This window comes from Verticillium alfalfae, genomic scaffold (assembly GCF_000150825.1).
Source record: "Verticillium alfalfae VaMs.102 supercont1.2 genomic scaffold, whole genome shotgun sequence".
Classification (NCBI taxonomy): Eukaryota; Fungi; Ascomycota; class Sordariomycetes; order Glomerellales; family Plectosphaerellaceae; genus Verticillium; species Verticillium alfalfae.
Window position 1 is genome coordinate 1,909,626 of NW_003315037.1, and position 12,670 is coordinate 1,922,295.

General features: G+C 55.2%; 5 protein-coding genes and 1 non-coding gene across 6 annotated transcripts; all 6 read right to left on the minus strand.

Annotated features, from left to right (window-relative positions):
• Positions 1 to 92: 92 nt before the first annotated feature.
• VDBG_02049 (predicted protein) lies at positions 93 to 722 on the minus strand (the record flags this gene model as incomplete). The annotated part of the gene is made up of 2 exons (XM_003007815.1): positions 93 to 653; positions 702 to 722. 2 exons carry the CDS (start codon positions 720 to 722, stop codon positions 93 to 95), a joined length of 582 nt encoding a protein of 193 aa, XP_003007861.1.
• A 597-nt stretch (positions 723 to 1,319) lies between these two features.
• On the minus strand, positions 1,320 to 2,090 carry VDBG_02050 (predicted protein; the record flags this gene model as incomplete). Its single annotated transcript, XM_003007816.1, has 1 exon — positions 1,320 to 2,090. The coding sequence occupies one exon, from the start codon at positions 2,088 to 2,090 to the stop codon at positions 1,320 to 1,322; it is 771 nt and encodes a 256-aa protein (XP_003007862.1).
• A 4,426-nt stretch (positions 2,091 to 6,516) lies between these two features.
• Positions 6,517 to 6,608, minus strand: VDBG_15032. Its single transcript has one exon. It is a non-coding gene; the product is annotated as a tRNA-Pro (tRNA).
• A 395-nt stretch (positions 6,609 to 7,003) lies between these two features.
• On the minus strand, positions 7,004 to 9,336 carry VDBG_02051 (ATP synthase D chain; the record flags this gene model as incomplete). The annotated part of the gene is made up of 4 exons (XM_003007817.1): positions 7,004 to 8,063; positions 8,137 to 8,318; positions 8,804 to 9,199; positions 9,328 to 9,336. 4 exons carry the CDS (start codon positions 9,334 to 9,336, stop codon positions 7,004 to 7,006), a joined length of 1,647 nt encoding a protein of 548 aa, XP_003007863.1.
• A 398-nt stretch (positions 9,337 to 9,734) lies between these two features.
• On the minus strand, positions 9,735 to 10,856 carry VDBG_02052 (nascent polypeptide-associated complex subunit alpha; the record flags this gene model as incomplete). Its single annotated transcript, XM_003007818.1, has 4 exons — positions 9,735 to 10,197; positions 10,250 to 10,308; positions 10,378 to 10,638; positions 10,829 to 10,856. The coding sequence occupies 3 exons, from the start codon at positions 10,546 to 10,548 to the stop codon at positions 9,876 to 9,878; spliced, it is 552 nt and encodes a 183-aa protein (XP_003007864.1).
• A 272-nt stretch (positions 10,857 to 11,128) lies between these two features.
• Positions 11,129 to 12,081, minus strand: VDBG_02053 (60S ribosomal protein L14; the record flags this gene model as incomplete). The annotated part of the gene is made up of 3 exons (XM_003007819.1): positions 11,129 to 11,765; positions 11,859 to 11,999; positions 12,070 to 12,081. The coding sequence occupies 2 exons, from the start codon at positions 11,985 to 11,987 to the stop codon at positions 11,451 to 11,453; spliced, it is 444 nt and encodes a 147-aa protein (XP_003007865.1).
• Between the last annotated feature and the right edge of the window lie 589 nt (positions 12,082 to 12,670).

Consider the following 12,670-nt stretch of genomic DNA (forward strand, 5'->3'; position numbering starts at 1 on the left):
ACACGGGCAGCGTTCCAAGCGTCGGAAATGCCACGATGACGCGCGCAATCATCTGCGCCTACCGCCTCGCCTCTCTGGCCGGTGACAGCGAATCAGACGACGACCTCTTCAGGCTCGCCTGCAGGCTCAGTTAAGAGCAGTATTTCCAACTCAACTCTCGCAGCAAGTAGCGCGAGTCTGAGCTCAGGACCAGTTCTGCTGCCAACGGTGGCTACAGGAACAGGATCGAGCGAGCCGTCGGGCGCGTTGGTCTCTACCGGTTCATCAAAGGCCAACGCCACGATCACGGCCAATCCGGCGGTGACCTCGCCTTGCGCCACCATTACCATCACCAATGGAACAGTAACGCAGATCATCACAAAGACCGTGATGGCGTCTGACGAGTCGGCGTCCCGGGCCGGGAGTTGGTCTTCCGAGGTTGCGTCGCTGACAGTCAGCAAGGCGGCGTGCAACTCGACGACCAGAGCAGGACCATGGACGGGCTGCACGTCAAAACCGCTCTTGGCCAATTCCACGTCGTCGACAAGCCTCACGACAGTGGCTTCGTCATCAGGTCTTGCGTCGTTTGACTCGAGTGGGTCGGTGCCTGAGACTATCGAAACTTGTAAGTAGAGACGACCAACACACGATGTGGTGCTTGTGAGAAGCACCGGCTGACACACCTGTTCGTTAGCAACATTGCTGCCCACCTTTGACCTCACGACCTTCACAACCTCGACCATGAGCAGTGAGGATCCCGATCCTCCGCAGGGCACACCCACGACGACAGAAACGGGCAAGCCCCTGCCCTCCAGTCCCAATTACCCCTGGGGCGGGCTGGGTCCTCTGCACCGGCACCAGAATGTGACCAGCGTGGGTCGGGGGCAAGAGTCGGAATTAGAGGACGGAGCAGGGGTTGCGTCGGTCGTAGCTAGAGGTGCGTGGTGGTCGAGGTGGAAGACGCACGCGGACAGATTGCAGAGCCGATGGCGGAAGACTTGAGTTGACCATGACGAGGGAGATGGTGCTGTAGAATGAATGATTGATTCCTATGCCGCAAGGGAGTGCAAGTGCAGGCTTTACCTGTTGGGGACGACGCGTCTGACGCGTGCCGTTTGGGGTGCGTAGGGTCCATCGTGAGCTTGCTTACTCATCGCGTGGGTAAGGTGACTTGTGGAGAGGAAGCTGCCGCCTGGAAGTGGCTGCCTCGAAATGATCCGGCTGCACAATGCTCACTGCGACCGATCATAATAAAAACAAAAGTCCATGGATCTCAATCAGCGCGTGTGTCATTCTGTAGTTTATCATAAATACTATAAAAACATGGTTGGTATCCACTATCAATCGCACGTCTCAAGCTTGACCTCGCAGCACGACTCGGTGACAATCATCTTCCCCGACTCCGGTTGACTTGTGCTCCTATTCAAGGGCGGCACCTCCGTTTCAGCAGGCACAGATTCCAGGTCGCAATCAGGCAGAGGCACGAGAGCTGCCAGGCGTCCTGAGCAATCCTTGCATCCTGGGCAGAGAATCTCGGGCACCTCTCCATCGAACAGCTCTTCGCGAAAGACGTAGTAGTCTCGGTAGTACTTCCACTCCTGCAGGAACTCGACCCAGTATACAAGCTGTTCGACGACCCAGCAGTCCCGGAGACGCTCTGATATCCAGTCCGGCATCTGTCCCGTAGAGGACGATGTTGATGATGATGACGATGAAGACGACGACCCCGCGAGAGCCGTCTGGCCTCCAATCTCAAGACCACGCGCCCTCGCCGCATGCCAGGCGGCTAAGAGCTCTGGTCGCAAGTCGTTGGCCCGCTCTGTCGTGTAGTACACAAACTCGGCGGGCCGGCCCGTCGTCTTGTAGTACGGTATCGCACCCCATTCCACAACAGCGCGCTGCGTCTGGTCCGGCTTGTCCTTGCCGGGCGTCGATACGTGCACGACACGGACGGTGCAGCGTGTGCACTTGGGCTGGGCCAGAAATGTGGGCACAATGGTGGCCAATGGTGGGGTCCTCGTCCGTGGATGAAGAGGTGCCGACTGTGTCCTGGGCTGCTTCGGCCTAGACGCTCTCCGGGGCGGACTTGACGATGGCGATGGCAACATCATGTTTGGCGGTGAACGCTAGCTAGGCTTGTTGGGCCTCTGGCCTTGCCCCACAAGTGCCCGAGTAGCTCTTCGATTTCTTGTCCTTCTTGTCAGCCATTGCTCAGGCATATGCAGTCTGCCTCACGGAGCGCCTTCTTACGATCTGCCCGACTTAGTCTACAACACAGAGCAAGCAAAGCAACTGAAGTCTTCTTGTTGGATTGCTTGGTCCCTCTGAGCGGGGACTCGATTGTGGAACGTGGAGCGTGGAGCGTGGAGCAGGGGAGCGCCGGGAGTGCGGGAGCGCGGGAACGATGGCAGGGGGGCCTTGGCGGAGCGTAAGAAGCCAGAGAGCACGGCGCAAACAGTTGGGCATCACAGACGCGAAAAGGGGCAAGATTCTTGCAATCGTTATGGGCCAGGGAAGCCGGTACTAAAGACGGTTTCTTCATCGCGACCGGCTGCGATCGCCTGCAGCTTGCCCTCCTGCAGGCCATCACCCCGACCCTCGGTCACGCATCTCGGTCCACATACCTCGCAGCCACAGTGCAGCCCATGTCTGGTCACTCCGAGGTCCAAGGCACGCAGACCGATCAACCAGGGCCAAGCAACAGACGCAACAGACGCAACAGACGTGTCGCCGGCACCTCGAGCAGCCAGCATGAGGAAGGTGTGCCTTGCCCTCGACAGTAGATTGACAGGGGTCAAAGGCACGCTACCGACGACAGGCCTTTCTTTTTCTACTTCACCGACACTGCAGTGCTACATTGGACACTCCCTTCCCGTCTCTCTTTTCTTCCTCGTCGCTTTCTCTTCATCCAACAATGCCTGCGAGCGTGGACTCAGACACGGAACACAAGGTTGCCACACCCCCCACCCCCCGCGTCTCCCCCCCTCCCCCGCCAGAGAACAAACTTGACCCCAGCAATGTCGACCCCAGCCTGTCTCACGTCGTGTCCTTATCTCCCCTGAAGTTCTGAGTTCTGCGAGGCCTGGACGCCAGAAAGCCAAGAAGTGAGCAAACATAGCAGCGAACGATGGACAGTACCAGGGGATGTTCCTTACGTCCCGTCGAAATGCTGGTTGCCTTGGTATATCGGTCGTACCATACAAGTACCTTACCCCCCATGCCTTGCCAGACGCTCATGCGGCCTGTCCAAGCCTGTCTCACATCACTGGTCCTGGCGCCTGCAAGGTAAGCCAGAGCAGAAATCTAGACCGCGGCACAGGACCATCAGCTGACACTCGTGGCAGACGCCTGCCTCGTTGCTTTTCTCCCCGGAATGATGACGGCCATCCCCTCAGGCTCGCGCATTTTTTATCATGTGCTTTTCAGAGCGCAGTCATATGCCAGTACGGCCGCCTCCTTAACCGGCCTAGTCCAGCAGCCAACGGCCTTGGATTCACGAATCTCGATAACTCCCGATGCCCCGTCCGCGCGCTAAACCGTGCCGACAACGTCTTGGCGGCCCGTCCGGCGGTCCATCCCATCTCTTCTTCCTTTCCATGCTGCTTCCTTGCCAACCCCCCCACCCTCTTCACCGTGCCGATACCAACCACACCAGCCCGGTCGAAACCCCTGTACAGCATCCACTACAGGTGATATGACCGATGGATTGGGGATTTGTCTTTCTTGTGCTCCGCTCTGTCCCGTTCAATGGGTGCCTGCGCTGACTGACCGGTCGAACCCGACGACCAGGCGAGTGGTATTCATGTCTGTGACAATTCCGTGTTGCCCCCCTGGTGCAGTAGTGTGCTTTGGCCAGTTTAACGCCTGCCGTTCCTCTCTCCACCACCCTAAGCCACATAGCATTCCTACTTTTCATTTACTCATCAACAGACTTTGCGACGGGGTTCGAACAGTCCCCGTCCCAACCATGTTGGCATAATCTCGAATACGGGCTGAGGCTTGTTGGCTCCATCAGAGGCGGATTGGACGTCTCTCCTGAGACGAAAGGCACAGGCCCTGGGCATGCCGCTGGTGGTGCTTGAGTGACCGTAGACGTATCCAATCGCTTTAACTTCTTCACATCTCGAGGTGACAAGCGCATTCACTTCATTACCAATGCGTCAAAGTAGCATTCACAGCAACAATAGCTTGATGACTAGGCTGGTAGTGAATGGACGCCAGGTCTCCGCCTCCTTGCAGAGCATCAACTGTCTTTTCTCCCTCTTATGAGACAGGGCGGTGCGCTCCTCCCTCGATGATGCCAGGGGCGCTTGCCGTCGACGCATAATCGCCGACAAGGCTCGGGAAAAAGCAAAGAGGAGGTTATCCACCACCCCCCAAATTCCTCCCATGCTGCTCTGGCAGTACATTGCCCAAGGGGCGGCGAATAGAACACGCCCTGGTGGAAAACACGCACACAAGCCGCCGGACCGTTGCCATCGTTGGCGCCCCTCCCCTACTTGGCACAATTCCCATTCAGACTATCCTTGTTTTTTTGCCCAAGACTCCCGTGCCTGTGGCCACTGTCTCAAATCCGTCACTTTTCACTACCGCCTCGAGGACTTCCAACGCTACCCTGGGTCGTCATTCTCCTGCTGCCCGTGGAGGAATCGCCTTGTCACCCAGGCGAATCTTATTTGACGACGCCAAGTGACACAGTCCGGCGGTTCAGTTCCGCAGTCTCAGACCTCGGAGTCAAAGCACGACATACAAAGTCCCGAATGTCCTCTCCCACCTGCCTTCTCCACAGGCTTTCTCATTAGAGGGCATCAATCTTCGTTCAGAGCTTTCGAACGCTTCTTTCTCCACATCAAACCCATATCGGTTGACCTCGAATCTTCACCTGTCTGCACCCCAACCACGACTATCGCTCGTCAGATCCCCACACACAACACATCAAGCATCACCTGCACAGCATTTGTCGCCCACCAAGCAGAGCCGCCGCCGCCACCACCACATTCCCACTCCCACGCCTTTTCGAAACAATTCAGCATGTGTGAATGGTACCGCCGCGAATTCGGCTGTCGCCACTACCTCATCGGCGCCGCATCGTGGTGTCCCGACTACAGCCGCACCGGCCGCCGCTGTGAGGTCCGCGTCGTGTACATCGACTACTCCGCCGGCGACTGTACTGGGTGCTCCAACCGCCGCACTGAAGAGTCTGTTCCATGGGAACACATGATCAACCGCTCTCGCTGCGGGTGGCCTGAGAGCAGACTCACCGGCAAGGTCTTGCCTTAGTGCGGGCCGTCGTCCTATCCCCGTGGAGAGATGACGACCACGTCATGACGAATTGGACATGGAATGTCAATATCTATTTGAAACTCTTCCCGCAGGAGGTAGAGTTGGTTTCTTGTTTGTTTTTTCTTGCTGTTTTTTTAGGGGTGTTTACGCCCATCGTCTTTCTATGGTCTGGGTACTGGGAATCATGATCGGGGCGTTCTGGGTGTTGCTTCTTAGAGCGACTTGGGCTATCAGACGCCTCCTGGGACGAAACAATATGGCCACATCAGTGTGTTTTCCGGGTTTGTTTCTCTTTCTTACTGCCGATTTTCTTTCTCGTGTGCGTTTCTTCCATCCTCATCCTCTTTCGGAGAGTCTGGATCGTACGACTTAAGGCAACTGGGGGAAATTGGGGTTCAGGAATACGGGATATGGGATGTGGGATTTTTTTCTTCTTGGAAACTGCAACATATACCAAATGGTCGTTATCAGGGTCGCGGCCAAGGCACAAATTGCCTGAAGGGAGAAAAGACGCCTATTGTTCATGTATCACACAGGGCGTGCGAAGGACTCGTTCCTCCTTGCCCATGACCCCCGATGCTGGGCTTCGGGGCTCAGTATAAATAAATATTGCCCAGCAGGTATACACACACACATTCACTCACACGGTCAACTCGCGTTTTTCAAAATGATCCGCTTGACTTGATATTGTAAACGCACGAGCTGGTTACACGGATGCGGGTGATGACAGATTACCGATTGCCTGTGGGCATAGTCGATGTGTACGACCAACACACAATGGCATTCCGTCGAATCGTGGTTTTGGTACGAGAAAGCGTGACACGGCATGACCGGGAAAAGATAGCTTGAATGAAGTATGCAGCCGCCCGACAAGGCTGCTGATGGGATTCGCGACGCGTTGAGCATCGATCAGGTGAGGGTTCAGAGATGCGGCCCAGCCTTTGGGCCAAGACATCTGGCCTCAGAAGGCAGGGAATTTATGTTCATGGACAGGGAGTCTCTTCGGCTTGTTTGCTCCCGTCATATAGACGCTTCGTGGGTTTCCCGTCTACAGCCGAGACGTCAAATGCGGCGTACACTCACTCACTCACTCACTAACTAGGTGTCCAGAGATGAACATCAGACAGAACCTATATATTGCGTATACCTGGGTCATTGACGCCAATATACTCTCTCTAATCAATGTGAATAACAACCACACGCTCTTTGGAATGGATATTCTCTTAATTGAAGCAGAATGGAACAAAAAGGATGGGCGCCATCCGGGGATTGAACCCGGGACCTCTCGCAAGCTATGCTTCAGGGTGTGGCCCTAAGCGAGAATCATACCACTAGACCAACGGCGCGTTCAGAACAAATCCCTGACTGAGTCAGGAGCCGGTCGATGGAAACCGAAATCTGAGGTAGAGTATATGTAGCCATATATCTATCAATCATGCCTCCGACAAAGCGATTTTCACAAAGCCGATCCCGATCTCTGCATCAAGTCCACTCGACGGCTCGAGATTTTCATGCAAACTCGATCAGGCATCCAGGATAATGGGCTTTGAGATCGATAGGATTAAGTGGTGATGCCTGGATAATAATTTGACCTCTCGCTCCCTAATTATTGCCACAATCCTACATCCACCGTGACATACAAACTAGAGGAGTACATATCCAGTAAGGGAGCAGAAATGACTGCAAAGCAATCCATATCCCCCCGTATTCAAATGGCCGCTTCTAGTATCGTAGTACATAGTCAGTCTCTCTGTAGAACCCACTTCAGCCCCTTGACCATTGCTTCCTCAGCTTCGACCGCCCGTGGTAGAGCCGGCGCCTTGAGCCAGAATGTATGAGGCCATCCTTCCACGACGTCCACTTCGACCTCAACTCCCGCCTCCTTCAGAGCCATGGCATAGCAGACGCCGTCGGAGTAGAGCGTGTCGTTCGTGCAGACCTGCACCCATGTCCTGCCGAGCCCGCGTAGCTCATGTATGCTAGCCTCCAGCGGCATCCGCTCTAGGCCATCTCGAACCTCCTCGCGCCTGAACACACCGAGAAGTACATTCGCAAAGCACTCGGTGGCGCTCGTGTACGCCGGTCGCAGCCTTTCCGGGACGTGCTCGATATTGCTGCCGCCGTCGCTCGTTACAGGGCATCGGAGTACGGTGCCAGTGAGTGGTCTCTCTAGCACTAACTGCTGCACGCTTGTGGCCAGCACGCCGCCGCTCGAGGATCCGACAACCACGAGCTTCACGTCAGACGGCGCGAGCTTGATGATGGCGCGGATGGCGTCTACGCTGTCTGAAATGCATGTCGATGCCGGGTGCTTTGGCATCAGTCTGTAACCGACAGAGTAAACGGTGCTGTTCTGGACGTCTTTGACGATGCGTCGGCACGAGAGCTCCTCACTGTCCGCCTCGCCGACGTAAAGGCCGCCACCGTGGTAATATATGACGACCACCTTGGGATCAACCACTCGGATATGCTTGAATTGAAGGATAGGGATCTCATAGTTGTCTAGTGTGGAAGGTGTGGTGATGTGCGTCGTCGTGATGTCTTCAGAGAGGCGGTGGAACGGAGCACCCTGCACCATTAGCTTTGCGTGGAGTTGACGACATTCTTCCGCGTAAACGGGCTGACGCTCGACTGGCGACGCGTAGACCTTCTTGGGTGCCTTCAGGTCCGCATCGTCTTCGTAATGAAGCCATCCTGCATCTAGTGGCGGTGGAGACGAGAGGACGAGGCTAGAGAAATGATTCATGCTGAAGATGTGTGGTGCTTGTGCACAGGTGATCAAAATGATGGGACCGTAAATGCTGTATAAGAGATCCTCAAAGCTTGCCAGGTTGTCATAGATGTTAACAAACGCCGATGTCAACAATGGCTCACTTGAGCTCTTTAGTTGATTTTGCGGCTAAGAATTTCGCACCAACGGCAGCCTGCCATTTAGCCGGATATCCGGGACCTAGGCGGTAGCCCAAGATCTTGCGATGCCCTTTCTCGCCGGCGCGATAGCCATTCCCGCGAATTTCATCCGCCCCCCGTTGATTGACGTATAACTGAGTGACACACTATCCGGTAGTGGTGTTCAGCTTCCTAGAAATTGTCAATTGAGCGATCATAGGAGAACCGGACCTTCCGAAGTTCTCTGTCATTCCAAAATTCGTAACAACCATCACAGTAACAACGAGTATTGTGCGTGAGCACGCAATTGTGAGGACGGCGCGATTATGATTGATTCCCCTTCTTAGGACATCCGCTCTCTTATTTACCATGCTACAGTACACAAAGGGAATCGAGTAACAGTCGCATCGTTTACAGCACAGAGAGATCGCCGAACTTCTCCTAAAGGGGGGGTTAACAATGTCGATAAATAGTGTCAATGTTGATTCGAAACGTACCTTGTATCCCGGCACGGACCAGCGGGCCTTGGCAACGAGCTCGGCAGTCTTCTTCTCGACCTCGGGCACGGCCTTGTTGAAGTCGTCCTGCGCGCACATTTCATCAGTAACCCCTTCTTTGGCTTCAGAGATGCTGGCGCCTGGTGAAAACATACAACAGTGATGTCCTCGAACGGCCTGGCGGTCTCAATGTTGGACAGAGTCTTCTCGAGATCCTTCAGCTCGAGGCCGACCTTCTCCTTGGTGGCCTCGGCGTTCTTGACGGCCTCGACCTCAAAGGCCTCGATGGCCTTGAGCTGACGAGAGACATCGTAGGCGGCGGGCTTGTGGGCAGTGAAACGCTTCTCGATCTCGTCGACAACGGCCTGGTTCTTGAGGACAGAGCGGTAGTGCGCGAAGTCGACGGCGGTAGGGAGCTCGGAAAGCTGCTGCACCTTGCGGCGGGCGTCCTCGTTGCGCTTCTTGAAGGCCTGGAGGGAGGCGACGGTCTGGCCCCGAAGGTTGAGGGAGCTGGTGACCTTAGCCCAGTCGAGCTTGAGCGCTGCGCTTCGCTGTTCGGGTAGGAGGAGAAATTAGCTCAGTGTTCATCGAGGCGCGTCCGCGAGGCCAATCGATGTCCACATGACAAAATCGTCGATGCTCGTATCAATTGCCAAGTTCATCTACAAAAGCGACTTACTGCGGCCATCTTGAAGGATTGTTGGGGGATTGCGAGGGTTGCGTAGGGAATGGCTTCTGTCGTGAGGTTGGCTGCTAGATCGACTTTGCCGAAGAGCGGGAAAGATCCGGACGACATTTGATCACGTGATACGACCTCCCGATTTGCTACATCAAAGTCACGTGCGGGCACCCATCCCAAGCCACTGTCTCATCATTGACTGTATGCGAGCCTACACTCAGAGGATTAATTACATGCCGCCGTCTGGCAACAATTCTGATCCCGCGCTACTCTTTTCATAGATGATGGGCGAAATCAAGTCGAAGAGAAAGTACACAAGCGACGCACAGGAAATCAAGAGTTGGTTCGGGGTTGGCTTGAAGCGAACGACAGCCGCTTATAACCTTTTGGTTTCCTGCGACTGGCTTCCAGATGAATGAATTTTGGTTGTCGTCAGACTCCCTAGGCATGGTCTATGGCCTACCCATCCGTCCTCTCTGTTACGCTCATGCATCATGAGATCAAAAGCCTTCAATAATCATTTCTCCTTCACCCCATGGCAGCGTCCGTTAGATACTCAGCGCCATGATGGAGTTGACGATATCGTTGTCGTTTTCCTTCAGGGCCTTGATAGCCTTGTTCCGGCTCACGCTGGCCTGGGTCATAACCAGCTCGATGTCCTTGTCCTCAATGCCGGTCGCGTCGACTTCCTCCTCGTCATCCTCCTCCTCCTCCTCGTCCTTCTTGCCCTCGGCAGCGGTGGCCTTGCTGGACTCGCCGTGGCTGTGGCCGGCGTGGTCGTGGTCGGCACCGCCAGCGGCGGCGAGCTGCTGGGCAGCGGCCTGCTGGGCGGAGGCGTTGAGGTCCTCGATCTTAGCCTCACCAAAGACACTGTTATGGGTTAGCTCTGGGCGCGGGAATCGGCATACTGCGAATCACTCACATGTAGGTGTTGCTGTTGGGGGACTTGTAGACCTCAGGGCTGTTGATAACGAACAGGATCTGCGAGGAGCCGTCAGCATGACCTTAATTACAAAAACGAACAAACATCGGTTCAGCGCATCGACGTACGTTCTTGGGGCGACGGAGAGTGACACGGGTGATGCCCTCAATCTTGGTCAGGTGCAGCTTCTCGAGGGAGCTTGCGGGCCCTTCTTTCTCGTTGCGAGACTGAACGAGAGTGGTGGAGCCTCCCGGAAAGGAATCTTCGGCCCTCGACCTCCTCATCAGAGCTCTCATCATTCTTCGACCTCCTCAATCTGGGGTCTTTCTTGGCCCTCCTTCGTCGGAAGCTCTTCAACGCGGGGGTTTCGCCATGTGTCGGTGTAGGAACTGCGTCGGTGGTGGTAAAGTGTCAGCCTCGTGAGCTTTGGGCAAATCGCAAACGATGATTTGGTGGGCTCGGATGCAAACTGGTCGCTGGCGCGGGCAAGAGAAATTCCGCCATAGCTCCCGCACACGTCCGATCAAGCCCACCTCGTTGGAAATTTGAGAATCGATTGAATCGGTGGGATTTACTCACGGAGGATAGGGATTCAAGGATACGTCACTGCTCTGTTTCGAATTCTCGCTCTTCGTTGTGGTGAGGAAGCAACTTGGTAGCAAGGGAAATCTGCCCGTCTCGGGAACCCTAACGGATGAGTAAGGCACCTTAGGTAAGTTTGTCCTCCAAACGAGATGCGGGACCCGCTCTTGCCCACCCCCCTCTTGTGGTCCAATCGAGCATTGCAAGTGCAATTCCCAGAGACGGGCGACACTGGTGGTCAAGAAAAAATTGCGGAGCATCCGGATCCAACTGGCTTCACGTGTGCTATCGCTTTGTGGTTGAAAGGGGACGTCATTTCTTAGGATAAGGTAGGTATGTCATGGATGCGCGACGCCGCAGCGTCTGTGCAATGGTTTGCCATGAAGTTCATTTTTGTCTCTGATTTCCGTATCGACGCCGAATCATCTTGATGATGAATGTGACATACAGCCCGTCCAGTACGGAGCAAAAAGAGAACGCAGCAAGCCACATGCTGCCCTTATGATGCAGTCCAGTCCGGGTTTCCATGCCGTTCCACGCTCTAAAACCAGCCTTCTCCGTTTGTGTCGTCCCCCATCCCCATCCTTCTCAAGACCTCGAAGCGCAGGTCATGATGCGCTTATGCCGCAGCCTTGACCTTGGCGAGAGACTTGCGCTCCTCGAAGCGGCGCTGCTTCTTGAGGCGGAGAACCTTGAAGCGGTCGAAGTCGGTCAGGTTCTTCCTCCGCTCGATCTGAGTGCGGCGCTTGAACCAGCTGGTCTCCTTCCACTTCTTGTCGATCTCGGAAGCCTCCCAGGCCTTCTTCAGGGTGCCGTGGCGGGCGCCGCGGGGGAGCTTGGCGACAACCAGGGAAGAGAGAAGGGCGGCGGAGAGAGGAAGCGCTTGGCGGGGAACAGCGAGCTCGGGGTCTGAAGAGGGTCCGTCGACCAGAACCTGCAGGTGCGCGATGTGTTAGTCATTTCTGTTCCTTCGCAGACGGAGACGTTTGACGACTCCTCCGAGGATTGAAATCGGATTCCAACATACGCGCTTGTGGTCGATGATCTCGACGATAGCGGCGAGGCGGCCCGCGTACGGGTGGTTGCCCTCAATGAGGACGACGCGGCCGACCTCGACCAGGCGCCACTTGGATCCCTCGATGGTAGCGTCACCCATTTTGATGTCGATCTGGTTGCTGATGTTAGAATGTCGAGGGATCGAAGCGAGTGTTGTTATTCGTGAGGGTGTTGTTGCTTACCCGAAGTCCGTATCAAAGTACTTGGTGGTGGTTGTCGATGTGGAAAGGTTCACTTCGCTGCCACAGAACCTGGAAAGTCGCTTGGAGTAAATTGGCGTGTGGGCGAAAAACCCAGGGCCCTATTGACTCCACTTTGTGGCCAGCCGCGGTGGAAGGACGCAGTGGCGGTCGGTTGTTATTCGGGAAAACGTCCATCCTTGCGCCGTGACACAAGAAGACTAGCGCTTCTGCATCCCGTCAACGGGCCGGAGAGGTCCACCCAGCAACTGGCGGAAATTTCTCTGGGCTCCTACCAGCATAAATTCTGCGTCTGCGCTGTCTGTCTCTTCCACGAGGCTTCACTCATCACCATCCGTCGAAGACCGCTTCTGCCAGCGCCCTGACGCGTCTGAAGCTTAGAGACTCTTCGACGGAAGAAGCTCAATTGGTACGTTATTCACCCATTTCTCTGTTCCCTTCCCGCAAGACTCAATGATGATGCAAATTTGCGATTGATTTCAGTCGATGGCTCTCTTTCGCCGGAGTGGCTATATCGGCTGAATACATGACATTCAATTCTTACATATTCTGATATGTCTTCTTTTTACACTCATCTATTATC